The following is a 22,715-nucleotide window of genomic DNA, read 5'->3' on the forward strand; positions in this document are numbered from 1 at the left end:
CAGAGTGTTATTGACAGGGAGCTCGTGTGTAAAGGTCAGACCTAAGGCATTATTCTCAAAGAGATTTAAAATGTCTGCAATAGCATCGTCATACATAAAATCATTTCGTACTTTCAGCAGTACAAGAAAATCGTCAACATACCTGAAAACGTGTGCAACTTTGTCTTTGTCAAGTACACCAAACAAGGTGCGGTCAATACTCGATAAAAAGATATTGCATAAAACTGGTGCTACGCACGACCTAATGCACACTCCCTGTCGCTGCAAAAAGGTTTGGTTGTCAAAGCTGATAAAAGTAGCACTGAGATAAAATTCTAAAAGGGCCAGGAAACTGTCTACCGAAATGCCTGCTGAGTTTTGGAAACCAATGACATCGTTAGCTTCAATGCAGCTACGCACTGATTCAAAAAGTGGCTGGTGAGGAATGGAGTAGAATAAATCTTCTACATCCACTGAGAACCCAAAACCGATTGAGTCAACTGTCTGCAGAAGCGAAAAAACATCTTCCGAATTTTTCGTGGCAAAAGGATCATCAATATGCAACATGCTCAAATGCTTCTGCAGAAAAATACTAATTTCGTGTTGCCATGTGCCTTTCTCGCTAACAATGGCTCTGAAGGGCACATCAGCCTTGTGCGTTTTTGCGGAAAAAAACACCGACAAGCTATCGTTCTTGCTGTTGTTAACAACATGAGACAGTTTGGCTAGCTCTAAGTTATCGCATAAAGAAATTGCGGCTTGCTTTACGCGATTACGCTTCACGGGTACCTTTTTAAAGTTCTTGAGCACAGCTGCAGTTGCTTTTTCGTTGAAAAGTCCGGAGTGCAGAACGACGAAGCCACCTTCTTTGTCAGATTCGATGAGCTGGAGGCCATTCCTTACGAAGAAGTCGTAAACAAAGCTTGTTGGGTCTTTCTTGTAAACAGTCCTGTTCACCGATTTTGCCAAGCTGTCGACGCCATCCAATAGGCACCTTTCCTCGTCTTCCGGACCTGCTTTCCTTGAAATTTGGCGGTTCGTGGCTAGCCATTCATGGGGTTCCAATGCTGGCTCGAAGCAAAATTTCGGGCCTTTCCGAAGTAGTGACGACACTCTGTCTGTGACCACAGCTCCACCCAGACACACCAGGTTACCTCGCTGGGGTTTGCTCTTTTTTTCCAAGCGGGGAAGTACCAGGTTGAGCGTTTGCCTCCAGTAGAATTCCATAGTCTGAGCCGTCTGTCGTCTTATACCTTGCCATTTGATTGTAGCTAACCAATGAGGATCCCTGGAAAAGCACAGGGCTCGAAGCATGTCTTGGTACAAGCGGACTTGACGCCATAGTTCCGATCTCATGATCTTGCAGATGCGTTTCGCATGTCCTGCTGAAGGTTTGAGGTGTCCAAACAGGGTATAGACTTCATGCGGGATGTAGCCTTTCTTGAGGAATAGGCCCACAAGTCTTGCACGGCAGGAAGTACTGATGATACCCGACATGACCGCTGATACTTGGCATGATGGAGGGAGAACACAAAAGGAAGATCCCGATGTAGAAGAAATGAAGTTGAGCAGGATGCGTTGTTGGGCAAGTTGGTTCATTGTAATTCGGAACAGTGGTTGCGCTTACTAGACAATCACATGAAAGAAGACAGGACAGGCGCAAACTAACAACTGAGGTTTATTCGAGAAAAAACACTTATATATCACACAATGCCAGCGCAGGCGCTTCAGGGTATCAGCAGCATAATCAGAAACAACCAATGGCGTGGCTTACCTAAACATACTATCTAAGAAACGAGCCTCCCTATTGTAGAGCATGACTGATGTGTCACTGATGCATGCTTGTCCCTTCTTTTTTATGAAATATGATTCAAGAAGTTCTCGTGCTTTGTCATTATGGCACTTGCGCAGGATCTTAACTTGGTCTAGCAGAGGCCCGCATTTGTGGTCTACGCAATGCATCGGTAAATGACGTTGCTCCCGGTTAATAATTGATCTTTCGTGTTCACGGATTCGTACGTTTAAACAACGTCCCGTCTGGCCTATGTAGGTTTTGCCGCATGTCAGGGGAATCTGATATACAACGCCAACTTGGCAATCTAAATAGGTGTTCTTGTGTTTCATGCCGCAGCCACCTTGCTTCTTTCTGGCATGATGTCTCCCAATGCGGGCGCAAAGGTGACTCAGCTTGCAGGGAGCCGAGAAAACAAGTGGGACACCATGCTTGGTTGCTATCTTCTTCAAATTATGTGCTGTTCTGTGAACATATGGGATTACAACTGGCTTAGAAGCTTTGTTGACAACATCAGGGGTTGCTTTTTGGGGTGCTTTTAGCCTCTTTTGTAGCGTTTCAATCACTGCCAGCAAAACCACATCAGGAAAGCCAGCCTCTTTCAGCCTGGAAATTTGCATGTCGAAGCTAGCCTGCATGGCATGCGTACATGACTTCTTCAAAGATTGCTGAATAATTTGTTTAGCAATGGCCCTTTTTGTTATTTTAGAGTGAGCTGAATCATATGGTAATAGTTCTTTTTGTGTGCGAGGGCAGAAACAGCTACAAACGTGCTCTTTTCCAAAGGTAAGTTTGAGGTCAAGGAACTGCAGAGTGTTATTGACAGGGAGCTCATGTGTAAAGGTCAGACCTAAGGCATTATTCTCAAAGAGATTTAAAATGTCTGCAATAGCATCGTCATACATAAAATCATTTCGTACTTTCAGCAGTACAAGAAAATCGTCAACATACCTGAAAACGTGTGCAACTTTGTCTTTGTCAAGTACACCAAACAAGGTGCGGTCAATACTCGATAAAAAGATATTGCATAAAACTGGTGCTACGCACGACCCAATGCACACTCCCTGTCGCTGCAAAAAGGTTTGGTTGTCAAAGCTGATAAAAGTAGCACTGAGATAAAATTCTAAAAGGGCCAGGAAACTGTCTACCGAAATGCCTGCTGAGTTTTGGAAACCAATGACATCGCTAGCTTCAATGCAGCTACGCACTGATTCAAAAAGTGGCTGGTGAGGAATGGAGTAGAATAAATCTTCTACATCCACTGAGAACCCAAAACCGATTGAGTCAACTGTCTGCAGAAGCGAAAAAACATCTTCCGAATTTTTCGTGGCAAAAGGATCATCAATATGCAACATGCTCAAATGCTTCTGCAGAAAAAATACTAATTTCGTGTTGCCATGTGCCTTTCTCGCTAACAATGGCTCTGAAGGGCACATCAATCCGTGAATCCGAAAGATCAATTATTAACCGGGAGCAACGTCATTTACCGATGCATTGCTTAGACCACAAATGCAGGCCTCTGCTAGACCAAGTTAAGATCCTGCGCAAGTGCCATAATGACAAAGCACGAGAACTTCTTGAATCATATTTCATAAAAAAGAAGGGACAAGCATGCATCAGTGACACATCGGTCATGCTCTACAATAGGGAGGCTCGTTTCTTAGATAGTATGTTTAGGTAAGCCACGCCATTGGTTTTTTCTGATTATGCTGCTGATACCCTGAAGCGCCTGCGCTGGCATTGTGTGATATATAAGTGTTTTTTCTCGAATAAACCTCAGTTGTTAGTTTGCGCCTGTCCTGTCTTCTTTCATGTGATTGTCTAGTAAGCGCAACCACTGTTCCGAATTACAATGAACCAACTTGCCCAACAACGCATCCTGCTCAACTTCATTTCTTCTACATCGGGCTCTTCCTTTTGTGTTCTCCCTCCATCATGCCAAGTATCAGCGGTCATGTCGGGTATCATCAGTACTTCCTGCCGTGCAAGACTTGTGGGCCTATTCCTCAAGAAAGGCTACATCCCGCATGAAGTCTATGCCCTGTTTGGACACCTCAAACCTTCAGCAGGACATGCGAAACGCATCTGCAAGATCATGAGATCGGAACTATGGCGTCAAGTCCGCTTGTACCAAGACATACTTCGAGCCCTGTGCTTTTCCAGGGATCCTCATTGGTTAGCTGCAATCAAATGGCAAGGTATAAGACGACAGACGGCTCAGACTATGGAATTCTACTGGAGGCAAACGCTCAACCTGGTACTTCCCCGCTTGGAAAAAAAGAGCAAACCCCAGCGAGGTAACCTGGTGTGTCTGGGTGGAGCTGTGGTCACAGACAAAGTGTCGTCACTACTTCGGAAAGGCCCGAAATTTTGCTTCGAGCCAGCATTGGAACCCCATGAATGGCTAGCCACGAACCGCCAAATTTCAAGGAAAGCAGGTCCGGAAGACGAGGAAAGGTGCCTATTGGATGGCGTCGACAGCTTGGCAAAATCGGTGAACAGGACTGTTTACAAGAAAGACCCAACAAGCTTTGTTTACGACTTCTTCGTAAGGAATGGCCTCGAGCTCATCGAATCTGACAAAGAAGGTGGCTTCGTCGTTCTGCACTCCGGACTTTTCAACGAAAAAGCAACTGCAGCTGTGCTCAAGAACTTTAAAAAGGTACCCGTGAAGCGTAATCGCGTAAAGCAAGCCGCAATTTCTTTATGCGATAACTTAGAGCTAGCCAAACTGTCTCATGTTGTTAACAACAGCAAGAACGATAGCTTGTCGGTGTTTTTTTCCGCAAAAACGCACAAGGCTGATGTGCCCTTCAGAGCCATTGTTAGCGAGAAAGGCACATGGCAACACGAAATTAGTATTTTTCTGCAGAAGCATTTGAGCATGATGCATATTGATGATCCTTTTGCCACGAAAAATTCGGAAGATGTTTTTTCGCTTCTGCAGACAGTTGACTCAATCGGTTTTGGGTTCTCAGTGGATGTAGAAGATTTATTCTACTCCATTCCTCACCAGCCACTTTTTGAATCAGTGCGTAGCTGCATTGAAGCTAACGATGGCATTGGTTTCCAAAACTCAGCAGGCATTTCGGTAGACAGTTTCCTGGCCCTTTTAGAATTTTATCTCAGTGCTACTTTTATCAGCTTTGACAACCAAACCTTTTTGCAGCGACAGGGAGTGTGCATTGGGTCGTGCGTAGCACCAGTTTTATGCAATATCTTTTTATCGAGTATTGACCGCACCTTGTTTGGTGTACTTGACAAAGACAAAGTTGCACACGTTTTCAGGTATGTTGACGATTTTCTTGTACTGCTGAAAGTACGAAATGATTTTATGTATGACGATGCTATTGCAGACATTTTAAATCTCTTTGAGAATAATGCCTTAGGTCTGACCTTTACACATGAGCTCCCTGTCAATAACACTCTGCAGTTCCTTGACCTCAAACTTACCTTTGGAAAAGAGCACGTTTGTAGCTGTTTCTGCCCTCGCACACAAAAACAACTATTACCATATGATTCAGCTCACTCTAAAATAACAAAAAGGGCCATTGCTAAACAAATTATTCAGCAATCTTTGAAGAAGTCATGTACGCATGCCATGCAGGCTAGCTTCGACATGCAAATTTCCAGGCTGAAAGAGGCTGGCTTTCCTGATGTGGTTTTGCTGGCAGTGATTGAAACGCTACAAAAGAGGCTAAAAGCACCCCAAAAAGCAACCTCTGATGTTGTCAACAAAGCTTCTAAGCCAGTTGTAATCCCATATGTTCACAGAACAGCACATAATTTGAAGAAGATAGCAACCAAGCATGGTGTCCCACTCGTTTTCTCGGCTCCCTGCAAGCTGAGTCACCTTTGCGCCCGCATTGGGAGACATCATGCTAGAAAGAAGCAAGGTGGCTGCGGCATGAAACACAAGAACACCTATTTAGATTGCCAAGTTGGCGTTGTATATCAGATTCCCCTGACATGCGGCAAAACCTACATAGGCCAGACGGGACGTTGTTTAAACGTACGAATCCGTGAACACGAAAGATCAATTATTAACCGGGAGCAACGTCATTTACCGATGCATTGCTTAGACCACAAATGCAGGCCTCTGCTAGACCAAGTTAAGATCCTGCGCAAGTGCCATAATGACAAAGTACGAGAACTTCTTGAATCATATTTCATAAAAAAGAAGGGACAAGCATGCATCAGTGACACATCGGTCATGCTCTACAATAGGGAGGCTCGTTTCTTAGATAGTATGTTTAGGTAAGCCACGCCATTGGTTTTTTCTGATTATGCTGCTGATACCCTGAAGCGCCTGCGCTGGCATTGTGTGATATATAAGTGTTTTTTCTCGAATAAACCTCAGTTGTTAGTTTGCGCCTGTCCTGTCTTCTTTCATGTGATTGTCTAGTAAGCGCAACCACTGTTCCGAATTACAATGAACCAACTTGGCCAACAACGCATCCTGCTCAGGGGGAATTAACAGGATGTCGCCAATCAGGCCAGGAGGCAAGCATACGTCAGCATGACATTGCTATCGATGCGACGGCTTGCACGACCCTGAAACAAGCAGATGCAAGACAGCAGAGTGCCGTTTCTGCTCCGAGAAAGGTCACATCGTGCATGCCTGCGTCTCGAAAAAAAGCAAAAACACGGAAACACGCCCCAACAACAAGCAGCAACGGGCACACAGTGTCAACCCACTACCTGTAAGTGAGTCCTGCTGCGAGCTGCACACAGTGAGTGTACGTACACACTCCCCGAAATTCCTCGTGGAGATGAGGGTGAAGGGTAAGCCACTCCAGTTGGAGGTGAATGCAGGTGCGGCATGCTCCCTGATAAGCGCGGACGCGGACTACAGAACGTGGAAGAAAACAATCAGTTGCTTTCAAGCGAGCCGCTAGATTTGCGCACATGGTGAGGTGAAGAATTACGCCTCCTGGGCTCCGCACAAGTTCGTGTGAGGTTGATATGAGAGGACTATCTGCTGCCGTTGTTGGTTATGAAGGGCACCAGGTGCTACCTCCTAGGAAGGGATTGGTTTTTTGGCACTTCAGATTCAGGTGAAGGGGATCAACCACGTTGGAAAGCCAGTGCTAGAGATAACAGAGGTCCTGCGATGACACCCAGATGTCTTCAAGGAAGACGTTCGCAGCTATACGGGTCCTTTAGCTCACTTGGAACTTGGGGAAGGCGCAACGGCGAAGTTTTGCAAAGCTCGTCCGGTTCCACTGGCACTGCAAGGGCCAGCGGAAGATGAGCTTTATCGTTTACAGCGCCAAGACATCATAAAACCAACGCAGCATACCAAATGGCAACCCCGTTGGTACCTGTTCGGAAGAACGACGGTACACTCAGTGTCTATGGTGACTACAGGAATAATGTTATTGCAGCAGCGAAGAAGGCATCGTACCCACTCGAAATTATAGATGAAGTGTCCGCAAACCTACATGGTGGAACCCTCTTCTCAATGATAGATCTTTATCTAGCATATCAACAACTTAAGGTGGACGAAGAAACAGCAGTACTGCTCACAGTGAACACCACAAAACGACTATTCAAGGTGGAACGCCTCCCATTCTGAATTTTCGCTGCACCAGCTAACTTTCAGTGCATGATGGAGGCAACGTTTGCTGGAATTCCTGGGGTGAGTGTTTATCTTGACGACATCATTGTCAGCGGGAATGGTGTAAATGAGCACGCACAGCGTCTGAATCAGGTTCTGTCGAGGCTAAGTAAGAAAGGCCTACGCCTCGATCAAGAAAGAAAAGTACAGCTTCGGAATCACGTCAGTTGAGTTTCCGGGACATCGAATTGATGCCAATGGTGTTCGCACCATCGAGAAAAGCTTGAGGCTATGTTTCAAGTGCCCAGAGCATCTGACAAGACATCGCATATGGCTTTCCTGGGCATTATTTTATTTGATGACACTTTTTAGAGAACAGAGCGACGGTCGCGATGGAATCGTACAGGCTCCTAGAGAATAACACGCCCTGGAGGTGGGAGAGCAAGCATCAAGCCTCTTTCGAGGTGCCTAAAGAGATGATCTGCGCATCTACGGTGTTCGCTTACTACAACGAGACGAAGCCCCTTCTTTTGTCACTGGACGCATCACCGTACGGCGTCGGTGCCGTCCTCATTCAGGAAGACGCTGTTTACTGAGAGGCGACCATTGCATTCGCTTCGTGAACACTGGGAAGCGCCGAAAAGAACTATTCCCAGCTAGACAAAGAACGTGTAGCAGTAACCTATGGCACCAGTCATTTTCATAGGTACATCGATGGCCGGCATGTGACCATAATGACAGGTCACCAGAGGTTCATTGGAATCGTGAGTGAAACAAAGCGAGTACCCCGGGTCCTTTCATCACGGATGACGCGCTGGTGCCTTAAACTAGCAACATACGATTACAGGTTGGCGTACAGGCCTGACCAACTGCACCAAAATGCGGACGCTCTCAGTGGACTTCCGCTGCCGGCACAAGTTGATTAGCGTTATCCCTCGGGAGAGGTGCTCATCTTGGCTACCACACCCAGCTTCGAGCTTTCACCGCGTCAACTCGCGTGAATGACTCAAATGGACTCAGTTTTGTCCCAAGTTCTGGAGACTGTTTCAATCGGTGAAATCCATAAACTGCCGATAGAACAATCTTCACCGTACCAGAAACTTTAGACAGAGCTTTCAGCGCAGGAAGGGTGCCTTGTTAGATGCTCCCGGATAGTAACTCCAACAAAGGCAAGAAATTACCTTCTTAAACTCGCACCTGCAAACCACCGCGTAATTGTGTCCAAGAAGGAATGCACACGAAGTTACTTTTGGCGACCAGGCATTGACGCAGATATTTAACGGCTGGCTAAAAACTGTGCAACTTGTTGTTAACACCAAAGAGCACCAGTCAGGGCACCGGTGCCCAAATGAGAACGCGCAAGAACGCCTTGGGACAAAGTTCACATAGACTTCGTTAATAACGTAGAAGGCAGAATGCTGCTAATTGTTGTGGATGCGTACAGCAAATGGTTGGAAGTGCGCTACATGCGCAAAATACAGTCTCCCACATTGGCTGTAAAACTTGGGAACTTTTTCGCAGCTTTTAGGCTCCCCAAAAAGCTTGCGACTAATAGTGGACCATCTTTCGTTTCAGTAAAAGTTGAGAGCTTCCTAAAGAAGAATGGGGTGAACCACGTAACAAGAGCACTGTGTGACATTAAAACGAATGTCCCAGCAGAAAGGATTGTTTTTTAAACCAAACAAGCATTAGTCAAAAACAAGGACGGAACATTAGCGTGTAGGCTGGCCCAGTTCTTGCTAAAGCAATACACCCCCATCTTCACATCAACGGGCAAAACGCCCACTGCACTTATGTTGGGGCGGGAGCTGGATACAGCTCTCACGCGCACTCAGCTCCAAGCAATAGGGAACAAAACCCGTACCAACTGCAACAGGGACACAGCGTCGAGAGCACTCGCTGTCGGACAAGCAGTTTTCTTTCGAAACTTCGTAGGGAACCCGATCTGGACGGAGGGGACGGTTTTGGAAAAGCTAGGAAGCCGATTGTGGCTCATTAAAGGCCCTAACGGGTTAGTGCGATGACAATGTGACCACGCCAAGCCTGACCCTTTGATACACTACACAGAAGATTGGCCGACACAGGATAAAGGCTGTACGCAAGCCGCGAGCACTGCCCCACTCCCATTTATACTGGGAATAGAAGCAGATGACTTTACGTCGTCGGGGGCCACTCTATCGGGAACGCTGGAGCCTACGAAATCATCAGCGACCAAACCAGAGATTGACACTGCCCCTGAGACAGCCAAACACGACTGCAGAATCACGACCGCAGCGGAAACGACACCCTCCAGGTCGCTACAGCGACTCCATCTGAGAAGGGAGGACAGTGTTGTGTACAAGAGACGCTCCACCACTCCTTGGCTGGACGAAGCACCAGTGCAGAACAAACAGGAAGAGACCCCATCCCGAGTCGCGTTCCGAGGTTTACCCGTCACCGCCAGCGTGTCGGCCACCGGACAGAGACCTAGAGTTTGCCCCCTCGAACACATGCAGCTTTAGTCTGCGTTTTTTGTAGAAAAGAAACTCAGTCTGTTTGCTTCCACCAACCGATGCGCATTCCTTTCATGGGCGGGGCTAGACCGTGTACGTAACAGCTTGCCAGAACGCGCGTGCACACGAACACACACACGTATCTAAGCCGATGAACGAGGGATCTGTAGCAGCAACAGCGTAACGCGCTGAACCACCCAAGCGTTATAGATTAACGTACTCCTATGCAGATGCTTCCGTTATCGCGGAATACAGCTGTGTCGTTGGTAAATCACTTCTCTTTTCACCGAGCACGCGTGTGATTCTTCAACAATAGCTTGTTGATTTAGTTGAACTTTGCTGCTCACGTTTTTTTAGTAGCTGTCAAGTTAATAGTGAGCCTACAATTGATTACATGGTGTAATATGGCAGCACATTTCGAAACAATGACGTAACGCAGATTGAATGAACAGGAGCGTTTTGAGACACACACACACACTGAGCTAGTGTTTGTCCATTCTGTGTTACGTCATTGTTTCAAAATGCGCTGCCATATTACATCATGACTAACCAACTAGCGCACCAGTACGTATTAAGCAATTGGTTACATTATGACAGACATAAAAATGCTATGTACGGCACCCCGGCATGGCCGCGGAGAGAGACCTTGACGGCGGGAAACGGGAGCGCAGGACATCGCTTCCGGCTGTGGTTGCTGCGATGCTGGAACTTGTGGTGCTTCCAGTGACTGCTGAAGTTCTTGCATGTCTATGTCAGCGATCGAGGCTACCTGGGGCTGTCGCCTTAGGCTCAACTTCTGCAGCATCTTCCCGTACGAAAACTCTGTCTCGCGAAGATCGTCGGTGCCTAGCGTTTGATCCTCGACGTAGTTTGTCGTCAGCGCACGGCGGTTGTATTGCCTGGTGCACATTTCTAGCGTCTCCTCGATTGTTGTGGCCTCTGAAACAAATTTGGCTACAGTTTTGGTCGGATTGGGTATGAATCCAGCGAATAGCCGGCTCTTTCACAACCCGCACCTGGAACCGAACCTTCTTTTCTTCAGACGCGTCGGGGTCGGCGTAACGGAAGAGGCGAGTCATCTCCTCCGTAAATATCCCTATGTTCTCGTTCGCTAGCTGTACTAAGGCTTCCAAGAGAACGTTGGCCCTGTCGTTGCGTAGGACACTCGCCAAGGCCTTCAAGGAGTTCTCACCTAGTCGGTCACCGCGTAAACAGGGTGGTCTCACGGTGTTCGAACCAGCTCCGAGCAGCGTCATCCAAAGAAATACACACGGCTCAGTTTGTTCTCGCCACTCTAGTTCTAGAACGTAGCGGTCCTCTCGTATGTCTCCAGTCAGTTTTCAGGGCCTTTAATCGATAATCCACACAAAGTCGATAGCTTCCAGGGCTCTCGAAGTACTATGGCTGCTGAAGGTGCTGGGCCCGTCGTCATGGCTCCCGACTTGGTCTTGGTCTCCCGGGTCCACACGGGTAGAAGTCCGAACTCCGGGAGCGAGTTTTGTAACCTGAGCCTATGTCTATGATCCCGGTCGACGTTGCTGCTGTTTTCCAGGTTCGCGTTTGAATCGCAGCTTTGCAGGCACGTCTGGTACATGAACGCAAACGCACCTCAACTGGACGTTATGTTGTAGTGATGGTGAAGAACGACACACTGTCAAAACTGTGAGTTACAAGTTCACCTATTTATTAGTCAAACTCTTGCCCGGCAAAACAAGTAACACTCAAGCGCAACGATAGCGGTGAGCAACGTCGGCGATCGTCGAAACTCTCGTCTGCGGGTCAAGCGCGTCGGCTTTTATACATGAGTCGTCGAAGGTTCTAGCGTAATTGCTTGTACCTGCGTGCCTTCCAGAAAGTACCTCAGACTTCGTATCGCGCATACAATATTATTAAACAAGCTACGGTGGGAACATACACAAGAGACAGAACCAACGATAACATTCGAGTAAGTTCCAACTAACGGCGGCGCGTCTTACGCTGAGCGACAGCACTAAGCTGTTAGCCGGTGAAAACAGTCACCGGAAAAAAAATACACATGTCAGAACATACATGACTTCTTCAAGAAAATCAATTTTAGTTGCAAGTCAACTCTTGTCTTCGTTTTTCCCATCCTTCTTTGTTCCGCTGTAGCGCAGTACAAATCATGGGCATTTATGACAAGTTTTATGTGCCCACTGCTGTAAATGTCAAAAAAGACAATGAACAAGCAATTTGTAGAGTTGAGGACTTGCCTTGCTTTTTGTTCAGGTCGTGAAGAGATTGGACTTTTCCGCTGCGAAGACTGTTGCTTCGCCTCGGCGTCCTACCCACGCACTCAATTAGTTTCATCCCGACTGACGATTCTCGACTTGAAAGATTTCCAGATTTAGCTCCCGCTGACGTCACTTTCTTTCCGAAATAAAAAAAAAGAGCTCAAGGGTCACCGTTTTGACATGATTGCTGAAATCTACGGTGAATTTCAGAATGTGCTCGACTCATCGTACGTGGAAAAAAAATAAAACTTACAGGACATATTCTATATTCCGAAAATGTCAACAGCGTCATATTCTGAGAGTTTCAACAAATGGCAGTGAAACATTGAAAAGTTATGGCGTTTCACGTGTCAGAACCACGATCTGGCTATGGGGCCCATCGTAGTGGGGGGACTCCTGAAATTCAGACCACCTGGCGTTTTTTAAGGGCACCTAAATCTAAGTACAAGGGCGTTTTCGCATTTCGCCCCACCATCGAAATGCAGCCGCCGTGGGCGGAATTGGATCCTGCGATCTCGTGCTTAGCAGCGCGACACCAGAGCCACTAAGCAAACGCGGCGGGTTAGTTAAATGCACAGAAGCACCAGCTTGTAGTACCACCTCCCTCTCATCCCATATCGCGTAAACATGCCAGCGCTTACACAATTCTGATATTTCTTATATAGTATAGCGCCACTGCTAATAAAAAGTTCAGCACGATGAGGAAAGCGCAGCACAGATAATGCAGTGTAACAATACTTTAATATATTTAAAATGCGACACATACAAACACGTCAGAAGACAAAGATAAGTAAGAATGTCTAGAGAAGCTGAAATTGAGCCCATTATGGCAGCACCTAAAAAAAAAATCTCTCAGTACGCTGCTTATTCCTATCCCAGCCTACCATGTTGCCATGTCAAGTTAAGCATCTCATGTAATGTCAAAAGAAACGAGCCTACGGCAAGTAGCTGCGTCCCGCCAAAAAGAGCAGCATACTTTCAGTGCAGTACTGTGCTCTCAAGCAATTTTTTCTTCCCGAGAACCAATATAACGAGTACTAAGAGGAAACTTTTAAATAAATTTAGAAATTAATAGAAGCATCTGAGTTTGTAAGAATAGGTGGTATCGTAAATACAATGGAATGACAGATGATATGGCCACATTCCGTGCTATGTCGTACTGGGTCACTAGCAAGCGATTTCTATAGGTGATTACTCCGCTCAAGGCTGTGCAATGGAGCACTGGTGGTAAGCATGTCATCTATATGCAAAGCCTTCATCTGTTCATCACAACCTCAGAAAGTATTTTATGCGAAGCTGTTTACAAGCAACTTATCTGCAAGTGCAAAGTTTGCACGACATGGTCGAAAATCGTTGGCTTCGTTCGCAGCTTCTAGGCTGGTGGGATACTTCTGAGTGACGTGAAGGCTTGCGATGCAGCATTGTCGCGTCTCACGACACGGGAATAATGTGCGGCGCGTTAAAGCACGATGCAGCAGTATAGACAATACCAACTACAAAATAAGTCTTTCGACAACATGGCCCACTCGAAGTGTGATAGCAATTCATATAGAACGGCGTCAGGCGAACTTCACGTGAGAAGTGCTCATCATCAACTAAAGGGAATACTTCTGCTCGTCAATATTGCAAGGCAAACTGATATGGCGCGATCGTCGTCTCACACTGTAACCCGTGTTTCCTATAGTTCGAGGTGTGTCAAGCTTAGGGTGTTCAGTAGGCTTAATGTTGCTGAAGTTCGAAAGGAAAGGAAGCAGCGTGCGCACAATGCACATATTTGTAAAATGGGCGCTTTTGCTGGTGTAGTCTGGAGCATCCGCTTCATATTTTTTTGCTTTTGCGCTGAACACAGTGCGATTTCCATGTCGAGTAGTTGGCGTCCTTGCACATAGAGGCGTTGTGACGTCCATCGAAAACAAAAAAAAAAACAGCAAAACCCGAGACATCCACAGTAGCACCACAGCTGCACACTGTTCAAGCACTATTTAGTAGTTCACAGAATTGCTTCTACACGGGCTCCTTCTTGACACCATTCGTGGGCGGGCTTGCAGTTTCTTGCGGCTGCTGCTTAGTAACAACGTGCTGACTGATACGGGGCGGCTTGTGCGAGCCGGTCACGTTGTCCCAGAACCAGACGATGGGCTTTTCGACCACGACAGACGCCACGAAGCCCAGTATTACGGCCACCACGAAGTTGGAGATGGCCGACATGAACTGTATGTTTCATGAGTTAGGCAAAGAAAAAAAGGGAGAAACATCACACTCTTTAAATTCAAGAACGCTATAGCAGCAGCGTCCTGGACGACCCACCAAAATTCCTGGGACAAGTGAACACTTCCGCGAGCCACACCTTCAACCGCGCATAGCAATATATTGAAGGCATCGCATTTGAACTTGAAAGCTTGCTCCTTCCAAGGCGCCCAGCAGACCTTGAAACAACGTTACCTGTGGCTGCTTTATCCATTTTGTTTGTTGGTCTATAGCCTAACAAGCGTTCCCAAGCAATCAAATAAATATACAACACTGATTTTCTTTCAAGGAGACTGAGCGTAAGTGTCACCAACATGTGGACACGGATTTGATATGGCCACGATGTACACAAACGAGCTGTTGTACGTACACCATGAAAACTAAAAACATTGCTCTCTCCATATGATAGAACGCAAGGCGCAGGCAGAATACCTGTGCCACAGTGGCTTAATGAATGCATACTCGGAAAAACTACCATATGTGCACGTCAGCTCAATCATACCTCTGAATTTCATGGCTTCGCATTTATTTCCTCTTAAGGTTATTTGAAATGAAAAACATCCAATTTAATTTGAGGATAACAGCCATTCATTGTATGCAACCCAATTTTTGTACAGAGTGTTTTTCGTTTTCGGTGTACTCAAAAAGAAGTATTGAAACGCCTAATTATTTGTATATCAAAAATAATTCCCACGTAATTTACGGCTATATTGTAACACTCTCTTTTACACCGTTCAGATCACACACTGAATACTTGAAAAATGTTCTCAAATCAACTTTCAGCTGAATTTAGTTGGTCTCCTGGGTGTGGCGAATGTCATTTCAGGAAACCTACAGCAGTGCTTAGGCAACCACAGCTTCTGACCCGTAAAAACGATGCAGGACATCTCATTCTGATATTTGAGATATTTGGGCATGCTTTCTCTATTCAGAAGAATTTAGCCCCAGTATGCGCCATCATAAAGGAATATCAGTCTATGTTTCAACTTGCTAATATTTATAGACATGCGCGAACACTGTGCAATGTTCTACCATGTTGATTTGCGTGTTTACACATGGCTTGTGACTTTCCTCTGTTATGTTCTTGGATTTTTCATGTCTTTTTCATATTACATTCCGGTGAAATTTAGGACTTGTTTTATGTGTTCTTCTTTATCTTGTCGTTTGTTTTGTGCTGCCTGTAGCCGCAGCTCATAGTTGAAAGCAGCGTAAGTTACGGAGAAGAATTGAAGTACTTACCACATGGAAATGGTCGGGGCTTAGTCGTTCCCGAATGGTCCATAACTTGAGGTAAATAACGTATATGTGTACAACATAAATAGTGAATGAGATACGGCTAACTGGAACTAGAGGTTTCCAAGATAGGATGGTGTTGATGATCCCTGCATAAATTAACAACAATTAGAATTGTGCGAGCATGATTTTGATCCAACTAAGCAGTAGTGAAATTGAACAGTTTCATGGTGGCAAAGGCATACACGCAAAAACACATTTTACTTGAGTTCAAAGAGAAGGTTTAAAAAAAAGGTAGCAGGATATAGAATAATAACGAGTACGGTACCCTTTAAGGACCATAACTCTACAGACTTCATGTCATACGATGCGTGCTTCTCTGTCACAAATTGCAGAAGTCAGAACGCAAAAGTTTCTCCTATAGAATATGTCCTTTCATAAACAAAATATTTAAATCCATCACGGTAGGTCGAAACTGTTTGCCATCTGTGTATCGCGATAAGGTATTCAAATATGAGTTTCAGCTGACTTTAGCAAGGGAGGTCTCGAAACGGCTACCCTAGCACTGAATTGTTTTCTGCAACCAGGATGTATGGCACAAGTCGAAAGCCACAAATGTTTGTGACAGAAAATCCGTTAATAGGCATTCTTAAACAAAGTGAGATGCTCACTTCTTTAAAACATTTATTACATCGCGTAATTATGAACAGGCACTTACGTACTTGAAAGACACAAACATTCTGGCTGGTGTAACTACAGGTGAAACTGGGTTTAATGAAGTGATGACCATGCTCGAATTATTTAGTTAAATCGAGAAGTCCCGAAAATCGAGTAAGAAATTTCTTGGTTCTTCCGAATCTAAAATTGTAACGAAGCTACATCCAAAAGGTACCGCTGCATTGTATTTGCCGCTCACCCACGCCTGTGCATGTAAAAATTCCGCGAGGGCGGCCCAACTACCGCCGCCCCTAACGCCATCTGGTACGTAATAACGCTAGCAACTGGTGAATTCGTTGTTCAGTGCATGGTCGCAGCGGGAAGCCTCGTCCAAATAAAGCTAGGGCTGTGACTAGGGCGCCTAGATGTTTTAACGTGATAGCACTGGAGCACACGCTCGAAGAAAAACCTCTCTGAGTCAAAATAAGGAAGAAATCGTAGCTCTTTTTGCTATTTATTTCGTGGAAGATCTTCAACAAATCGGGCTTAACGCAAGCTAGTTTCGTTAATTCGGGCTGATGACAACATCGAACCTTATGAGCGTTTGCCCGGGAATGGCGATTTCTTCGCTAGATCGGTAAATTAATAAAACCGTGTTTTGTTTGAGGAAGTTTTAACTGTACATTGCGGCTTCAAGAAGGGCACTTTCACCACCGAATTATACAAGCTTCTTTGATGATATTTAGTAATGCAGATTTAGCAAATTTCATATAACATGAACACCATTGTGATTAAGTCGGGAACTGCTCTGAATTTTGGTGCGTTTGCACAGTGAAACATTTTAACTTGTATAAAGTTTTACTGCTATTAGACTAATCGCACTGCAAACCGATTATAAATTAGGAAACTATACAGATTCATTAGAAATCTTGACTGGTTTCTCCAATAAAGAATTTCCTGCAGAGTGAACTTGAGTTGGCCTTGTTCATTTTTAACAAGCAAGCAATATACTTCAATTAGTGCTTTTCTTTCACATGTTTCAGGATGTGCACTGTACGTCAAAAACATAGTTCACTTCTAGAATACATTCACGAAGCGGCAATGAAGCACGAATGAGTGTACAGTCATCAGCAATAAGAAAATGAAGGTTCGGATATTGTCAAACGTCCGTTTTTCTAACACACATGCTCTTCATAAAAATGTCAAATGAGACTAAATGTCCCAAAGGATAACTAATTTTTCTGTGCGATTCGTATGCGATGTCAACTGAAATTTGGCTGTAAGATAACCATTCTTGGATTCCTCTTCTGGAGAAGCATATCACTTTAAAATATGCAATAACTGTGTCAGAGTTACATGGCAAAAACTGTGCCTCACTTCGACCTACTCGTATATACGTAAGGACGAAGGAGGTTGAGCGTCTATACAAGATCAAACAAAACAAATGATATCTGCGGTTGGCTAGCGTGTACCGGGGAACGGATAAAGCGGGGTGCGATAGGTTTATGAAGTCAGAACTTTAATGCTCTCCTCTTCATCGCAAGCTATATGTCTTGCAGGCACGCTTTATATTTCGATAACATTACAGTAAAATGTCAATAGTAAATGCACACAATTGCTTACTGCAATGCTGCCAAGCGAATCTTGTTTTTTTTTACCTATTTTGTTCTCTTGTGTCCTCAATGTTCACACAATATGCATGCACACATCCTAAAGCCAACTGGCGATAGATGCTACCTTAATCATTGCCATTACATGTGAACCGTAGCCAGTTTGCATCGCGCTACAACAATAATTTTACCAGTTACAATAACATTTCTTTCTAGAAAGTTCTTTTAACGGGGGTGCCAGGAAGTGTTTCATTATTGAGGCAGTTGTGGCACGATGCATGTCACGCCAAGCTTGTGTTGAGGCGTCCTCGGCAACGGAAACACAGTGCCTGGGAGGAACAAGAAATAGCCTGGAAAAAGAAAATACTAGCCGAAAGCTATGGGAGTGAAAGAAGAGAAACGCGCGAGATACGAGGGGAGAGAGCGTGCGCTGGCGGGGGTTCGGTAGACTGGCGACAAGGAGGCGGTGCTGCTTTCTAGAGCGGAGAAAAGAAAAGCGTGCCTAGGCGGAGCCAGGAGGCAGCTTTGCTATTCCAAGAGACCGGACTGTCTCGGGGATGTTCGCGGACGACGGTCCATGGTCGAGCTGAACCCGGTGGATGGAGCCGATTGACCGGTCTGGCGAGGGGACCCCGGTCTGCCGCACAGTCTGGGCTCCGCTGACCGTCGCTGAGCGCTGCTCCTGCACCCCGGCCCGACCGACGCTTCCCGAAGAGCGCGGCTAAGACCCATGCGCCAACTTCACCTAACCGCTGATCGAGCACTCAGCTCTTCTGTCGTCTCCCGGAGAACGCAGCTGGGACCCGGTCATCCACCGTGCTCGTCGCGACTACCAAGCGTCCCGTTGACGCCAGCGTCGACAAGGGACCTTGCTGTTCATTCACTACCACATCCTCGGCCACTGTCCCGTCGTATGGGCCGACGCAATTTCTCCTGGTGAACCCTTGTTTATATCATCACGGTGAATCTATGTCTTAGCACGTCGCCAGAGAGCGGAGTGGTGAAACATGTGGAGTAACTTTATATTTTTTATCGCTCCCTGCACTTATAACGACGCTTTCTTCTCAGTGCTCCTGCATGCGCTGGAAATATAGCTTATTCCAAATATGAGAGTGCAGTGACAGAAGGTCGCATTTCATGTGCAAGCGGCTCTGCCTATTATTTGTACCAAGGTTGCCCTTGCGTTCACGATATTCCCCCAAGAACTTGACATTACACTAGTATTGACAATCACTGGGCATTTATATGGCGCACTCGCGCAAGCGGCAATTTCTTTTAACACGTTCGGTGCGCATTGATGCATTAGAGTTCCTATTTGCTGCTCGGTCACGACACACATTTCCATTAATCAGTGAGATAACGACTGACAGCACTTGGCGTCCATCTGCACCCATCTCTATTCGTACACGCTACCGAAGGGACACGTATATTAAATTTATCTCGATTGAAATTCTTTGAGCTGAATATAGTCTAAGCACAATATACGTCGAGGTTATGGAGAGTAATCATGTGCAGAGGTGCTCACCTCCCCTGCCGATGGCGCAAGCATAGACCACCCAGCCGAGGCAGGCTGCCCAAAGCACCCGGTGTAGAGCGGCGTAAGCGCTTGACCAGAGAGGACTCGGATAGCGGCCATCCTCCCAGGCAACCGTCACCAGGTTGACGTAGGCACCAGTTGCCACGCACACTAGCCAGCCCAGAAGCTCCAGGAACTGTGCAGCAAGACAGGAGAGACAGTTGGAGCAGGGATATTCATGACCGGTGACAGCATGGACGTTCGCCATGATGCCACACAATAGACGTAAAAGTTATGCGCCATCATCTAAAACATCACCGGTACTCATTCACAGAAATGCAGCAGTAAACGTCCGCCCTAAGGCACGCATCCTAGCTCCTTATACCAATTCTTTGCTATCACCGGCTCCGCGTTTACTTTGTACATACTTGTCGTGTAGCTACTGACAGGGATAAGAAAGACAGCTCTTTGTGAGGTACAAGTGGCAGTCATGTCTCTCAAAGGGCTAATTTGGCCACACGACCTTCCACGGCTCCGTGGTGCATCTCTCTCTCTCTCGCAACGCGCGCATGTTCGCACTTTTATAGAAATCATGATGTTCGTGCTGGTGCGTGGTCGTGACACGTCTGTTGTTGAAACACTTGGAAACGAAACGTAGATACCTTTCGTCTTTTACGAGAAGCCCGCGAATACACGCAAAATGCCTCGAGCGGCCAGTCACACGGCAATTTTTCGTGTATTCGCGTACTTATTTCATGTTTGTAAAACACTTTCATGTAGCGCGCATAGAGTAACAGAAAGCTCTGTCGGGGAGATTTTCCTGTTGCTCTACAATTTTCTCATCGACACGTTTCTTCTACAAACAATAGTTCAGAAGTTGATGAATTAATTAAAACTACTTATCTTCTAAAGCGGAATACGAAAAAATAAGCTGCGTATGTCCAAGCGACGGCAAACATTAGCTTGCTTCTGTCCAGCTGAGTGGCATTTGCATAGTTTTATAGCTTGGCTCAAGTTACAGGGATCCGTCGTACACTCCACAATATAAACGCATAGCTTTCTTAGGTTGCGGAATGGTCCCGTGGGTGACTGAAATGAAATAGATGTACAGGGCGGTTCACTCTTTGGGGAAACAGGCGAGCGCATGGATGGATGGATGGATGGATGTTATGAGCGTCCCCTTTGGAACGGAGAGATGGGTTTCGCCACAAAGCTCTTGCTATTCTACTGCCTAATGTCCTATCTAGGTTAAAAAAGAAAAAGAAACCCACGATGAGTTCCCATACCCAAATTTACTGACCCCCCATTGTCACTTTATTATTGCACGTCTCCGTTCTTTGTCGTTTCTCCACTTTTCTTTTAGCTATATAGGTGCGTGTTCTAAGGCGTCCTGGGGCCCTATAACGTAAAACTATTCGAATATATTTCTATTCCAATCTCCTGACGTCAAATTTGCGTAACCACCGACGCAAGCGCCGGGCGGTCACCCGCAGCGTTGTCTGAACAGACCAATCAGACGCTCTCCTCGTTCATAGGAGGTCACTTTTGTTTGCTTGAAAACGAATAACATTGCTTACACTGACCGGCTTGTAGTATCTAATTGGCTGACATGAGGCGAGGAGAACGCTCAAGTGGAGAGGGATTCACGGGGGCAGAGCTAGTGCACTGAAAATTGATAACCGGATGAAGAGGGTGGTGCTGGCGTCTGCGATTGGTCGGCTTTCCCTTACTTAGCTTATGGTGGCTGGTCAAAACTCACGGCGGCATGCAACGGAAACTTAAGAATGAAGCTAAAACTGACCCTTAGCAAAGAAGGGTTGGCAGAATGAGGTGGTAAACGTGCCGAAAGGGCTCGAAAACGTTACACGACCACGCAAGAAGTTTTATTATACGCAAATACACCGATGCTCTCCGGCTGGTGCGAGTAGCCAGCGTCTCAGCGATCGGCGGCAGCGATCTTTTATTCCTTTCGGAATGGGACAGCCTGCGGCTATTCCGAAGAAAATTCAGTTTTGTTCGGCTTCTTAATCCATCTTTATCGCGTACACGTCACTTTGATGCGGTGAGTTTGTGCGGTTTTGTGAAGTCGCGTGACAGGCAGCAGAAGTGGGTGCAGCCCGAGAACTATTTACCAATAGCCGAGGGCTAATGGCGAAAATTGGTCGAATCAGAAATGGCTGTTTTTTTCTTTTTTCTGTGAAATCATGCATAATCAGTGTGTACCCATTATATCATATGGGGAGGTATCGCGGTTTTCGTGACGTCGCGTGAGAGACAGGTGAAGTGGGCGTGGTCGAAAGAAATTTTTGACCATTCGTGGAGGGCTGATAGCAGAATTGAAATAGAAAAGCTTGGAACAGTTTTTCGTTGTAGCGCCCCTGATCTCGCTTCTTAATTACCTTCCCTTTGAGTTATAAATTGTTTCTTTCCTGATTTCGTTTTTTTCCTCTAAGTAGTTACTCACGGCAGGTTTGTTTTCCATTGCCGTCACTTATGAGATTATTTCAGCCTCTCCGACTTTCCGCTTGACCTTCTTTCTTGCTGTGTCGCTCACTCTACAGGTCGCATATTTGCTGGTAAGCTTCCCAGTTCTTTTCCTTCATTGTTAATTAATGTTCTTCCTGTAGACATACCTCAACACTCTCGCAGCCCATTTGCTTTGTTCTATATTCCTCAGTCGTTCTTCATAAATAATTTTACTGTGAGCTTCCTTCACTTCAAAACTACTCCAGCCCATATCACCCTGCACAGCTTCATTTGTAGTCTTCACGTGAGCGCCCAATCCGAGGCGTGTGACTAACCTTTGGTTGCCATCGAGCCCTGATTGTACCCTTGAGTTTAAGCAAACAACCGCATTTCGAAATGTAATTCCTGGAACTATTACACATTTCAACATACTCCTGAGCACATTTTACCTATTATATCTCCATTGCGCTCTGTGTTTCAGTATGCAACCATTTCTCTTCCCCTTTACTGTTATTGTTTTTTCTTGTATTTCGATATATCCATATACCAAGGTATTTATGTTATTTTACTTGAGGTATTTCCTGGCCCTGTGTTGCCACTGTATGTTCTCTGTTTTCATTAAATATCATAACACCCAATTTTTAACACTAAATTTCAAAAAATAAAATTCCCGCTTTCCTGTCCATAGATTTTAGCCAGACGTTAAAAATCACTTTGCTTGTTAGCTAGCAACACAATGTCGTCCGCATAAAAAAAACTGTTACTGCCAGTCTGTATGAGAGATTAAACCTGACATTACTTCCTTCTAGCGCCTTCTCTATCCTCACCTTGTACATTATAAACCGCAGTGGGGAGAAAGGACACCCCTGCCTCAGTCCTTTTTGATATCAACTTTCTCCTCCCTCCTCATC

General features: G+C 45.8%; 1 protein-coding gene and 1 long non-coding RNA gene across 2 annotated transcripts in view; one reads left to right on the forward strand and one right to left on the reverse strand.

Moving 5' to 3' along the window:
• LOC139053069 (uncharacterized) overlaps positions 1–22,715 on the forward strand; it is a 117,926-nt gene that overhangs the window by 63,678 nt on the left and 31,533 nt on the right. The gene's annotated exons all lie outside the window — the stretch shown is intronic.
• The window catches only part of LOC139053068 (nose resistant to fluoxetine protein 6-like), a 126,619-nt gene continuing 116,698 nt past the window's right edge, over positions 12,795–22,715 (reverse strand). Inside the window, exons 13-15 of the mRNA XM_070530219.1 lie at positions 19,348–19,534; positions 15,562–15,704; positions 12,795–14,286 (exon numbers count right to left, since the gene is read on the reverse strand). Coding sequence (XP_070386320.1) covers positions 14,080–14,286; positions 15,562–15,704; positions 19,348–19,534 — 537 coding nt within the window. The 3' untranslated portion in view covers positions 12,795–14,079. The remainder of the gene's footprint in view (positions 14,287–15,561; positions 15,705–19,347; positions 19,535–22,715) is intronic.

The sequence above is a fragment of the Dermacentor albipictus genome, unplaced genomic scaffold (genome assembly GCF_038994185.2).
Source record: "Dermacentor albipictus isolate Rhodes 1998 colony unplaced genomic scaffold, USDA_Dalb.pri_finalv2 scaffold_65, whole genome shotgun sequence".
In the NCBI taxonomy this organism is placed as follows: domain Eukaryota; kingdom Metazoa; phylum Arthropoda; class Arachnida; order Ixodida; family Ixodidae; genus Dermacentor; species Dermacentor albipictus.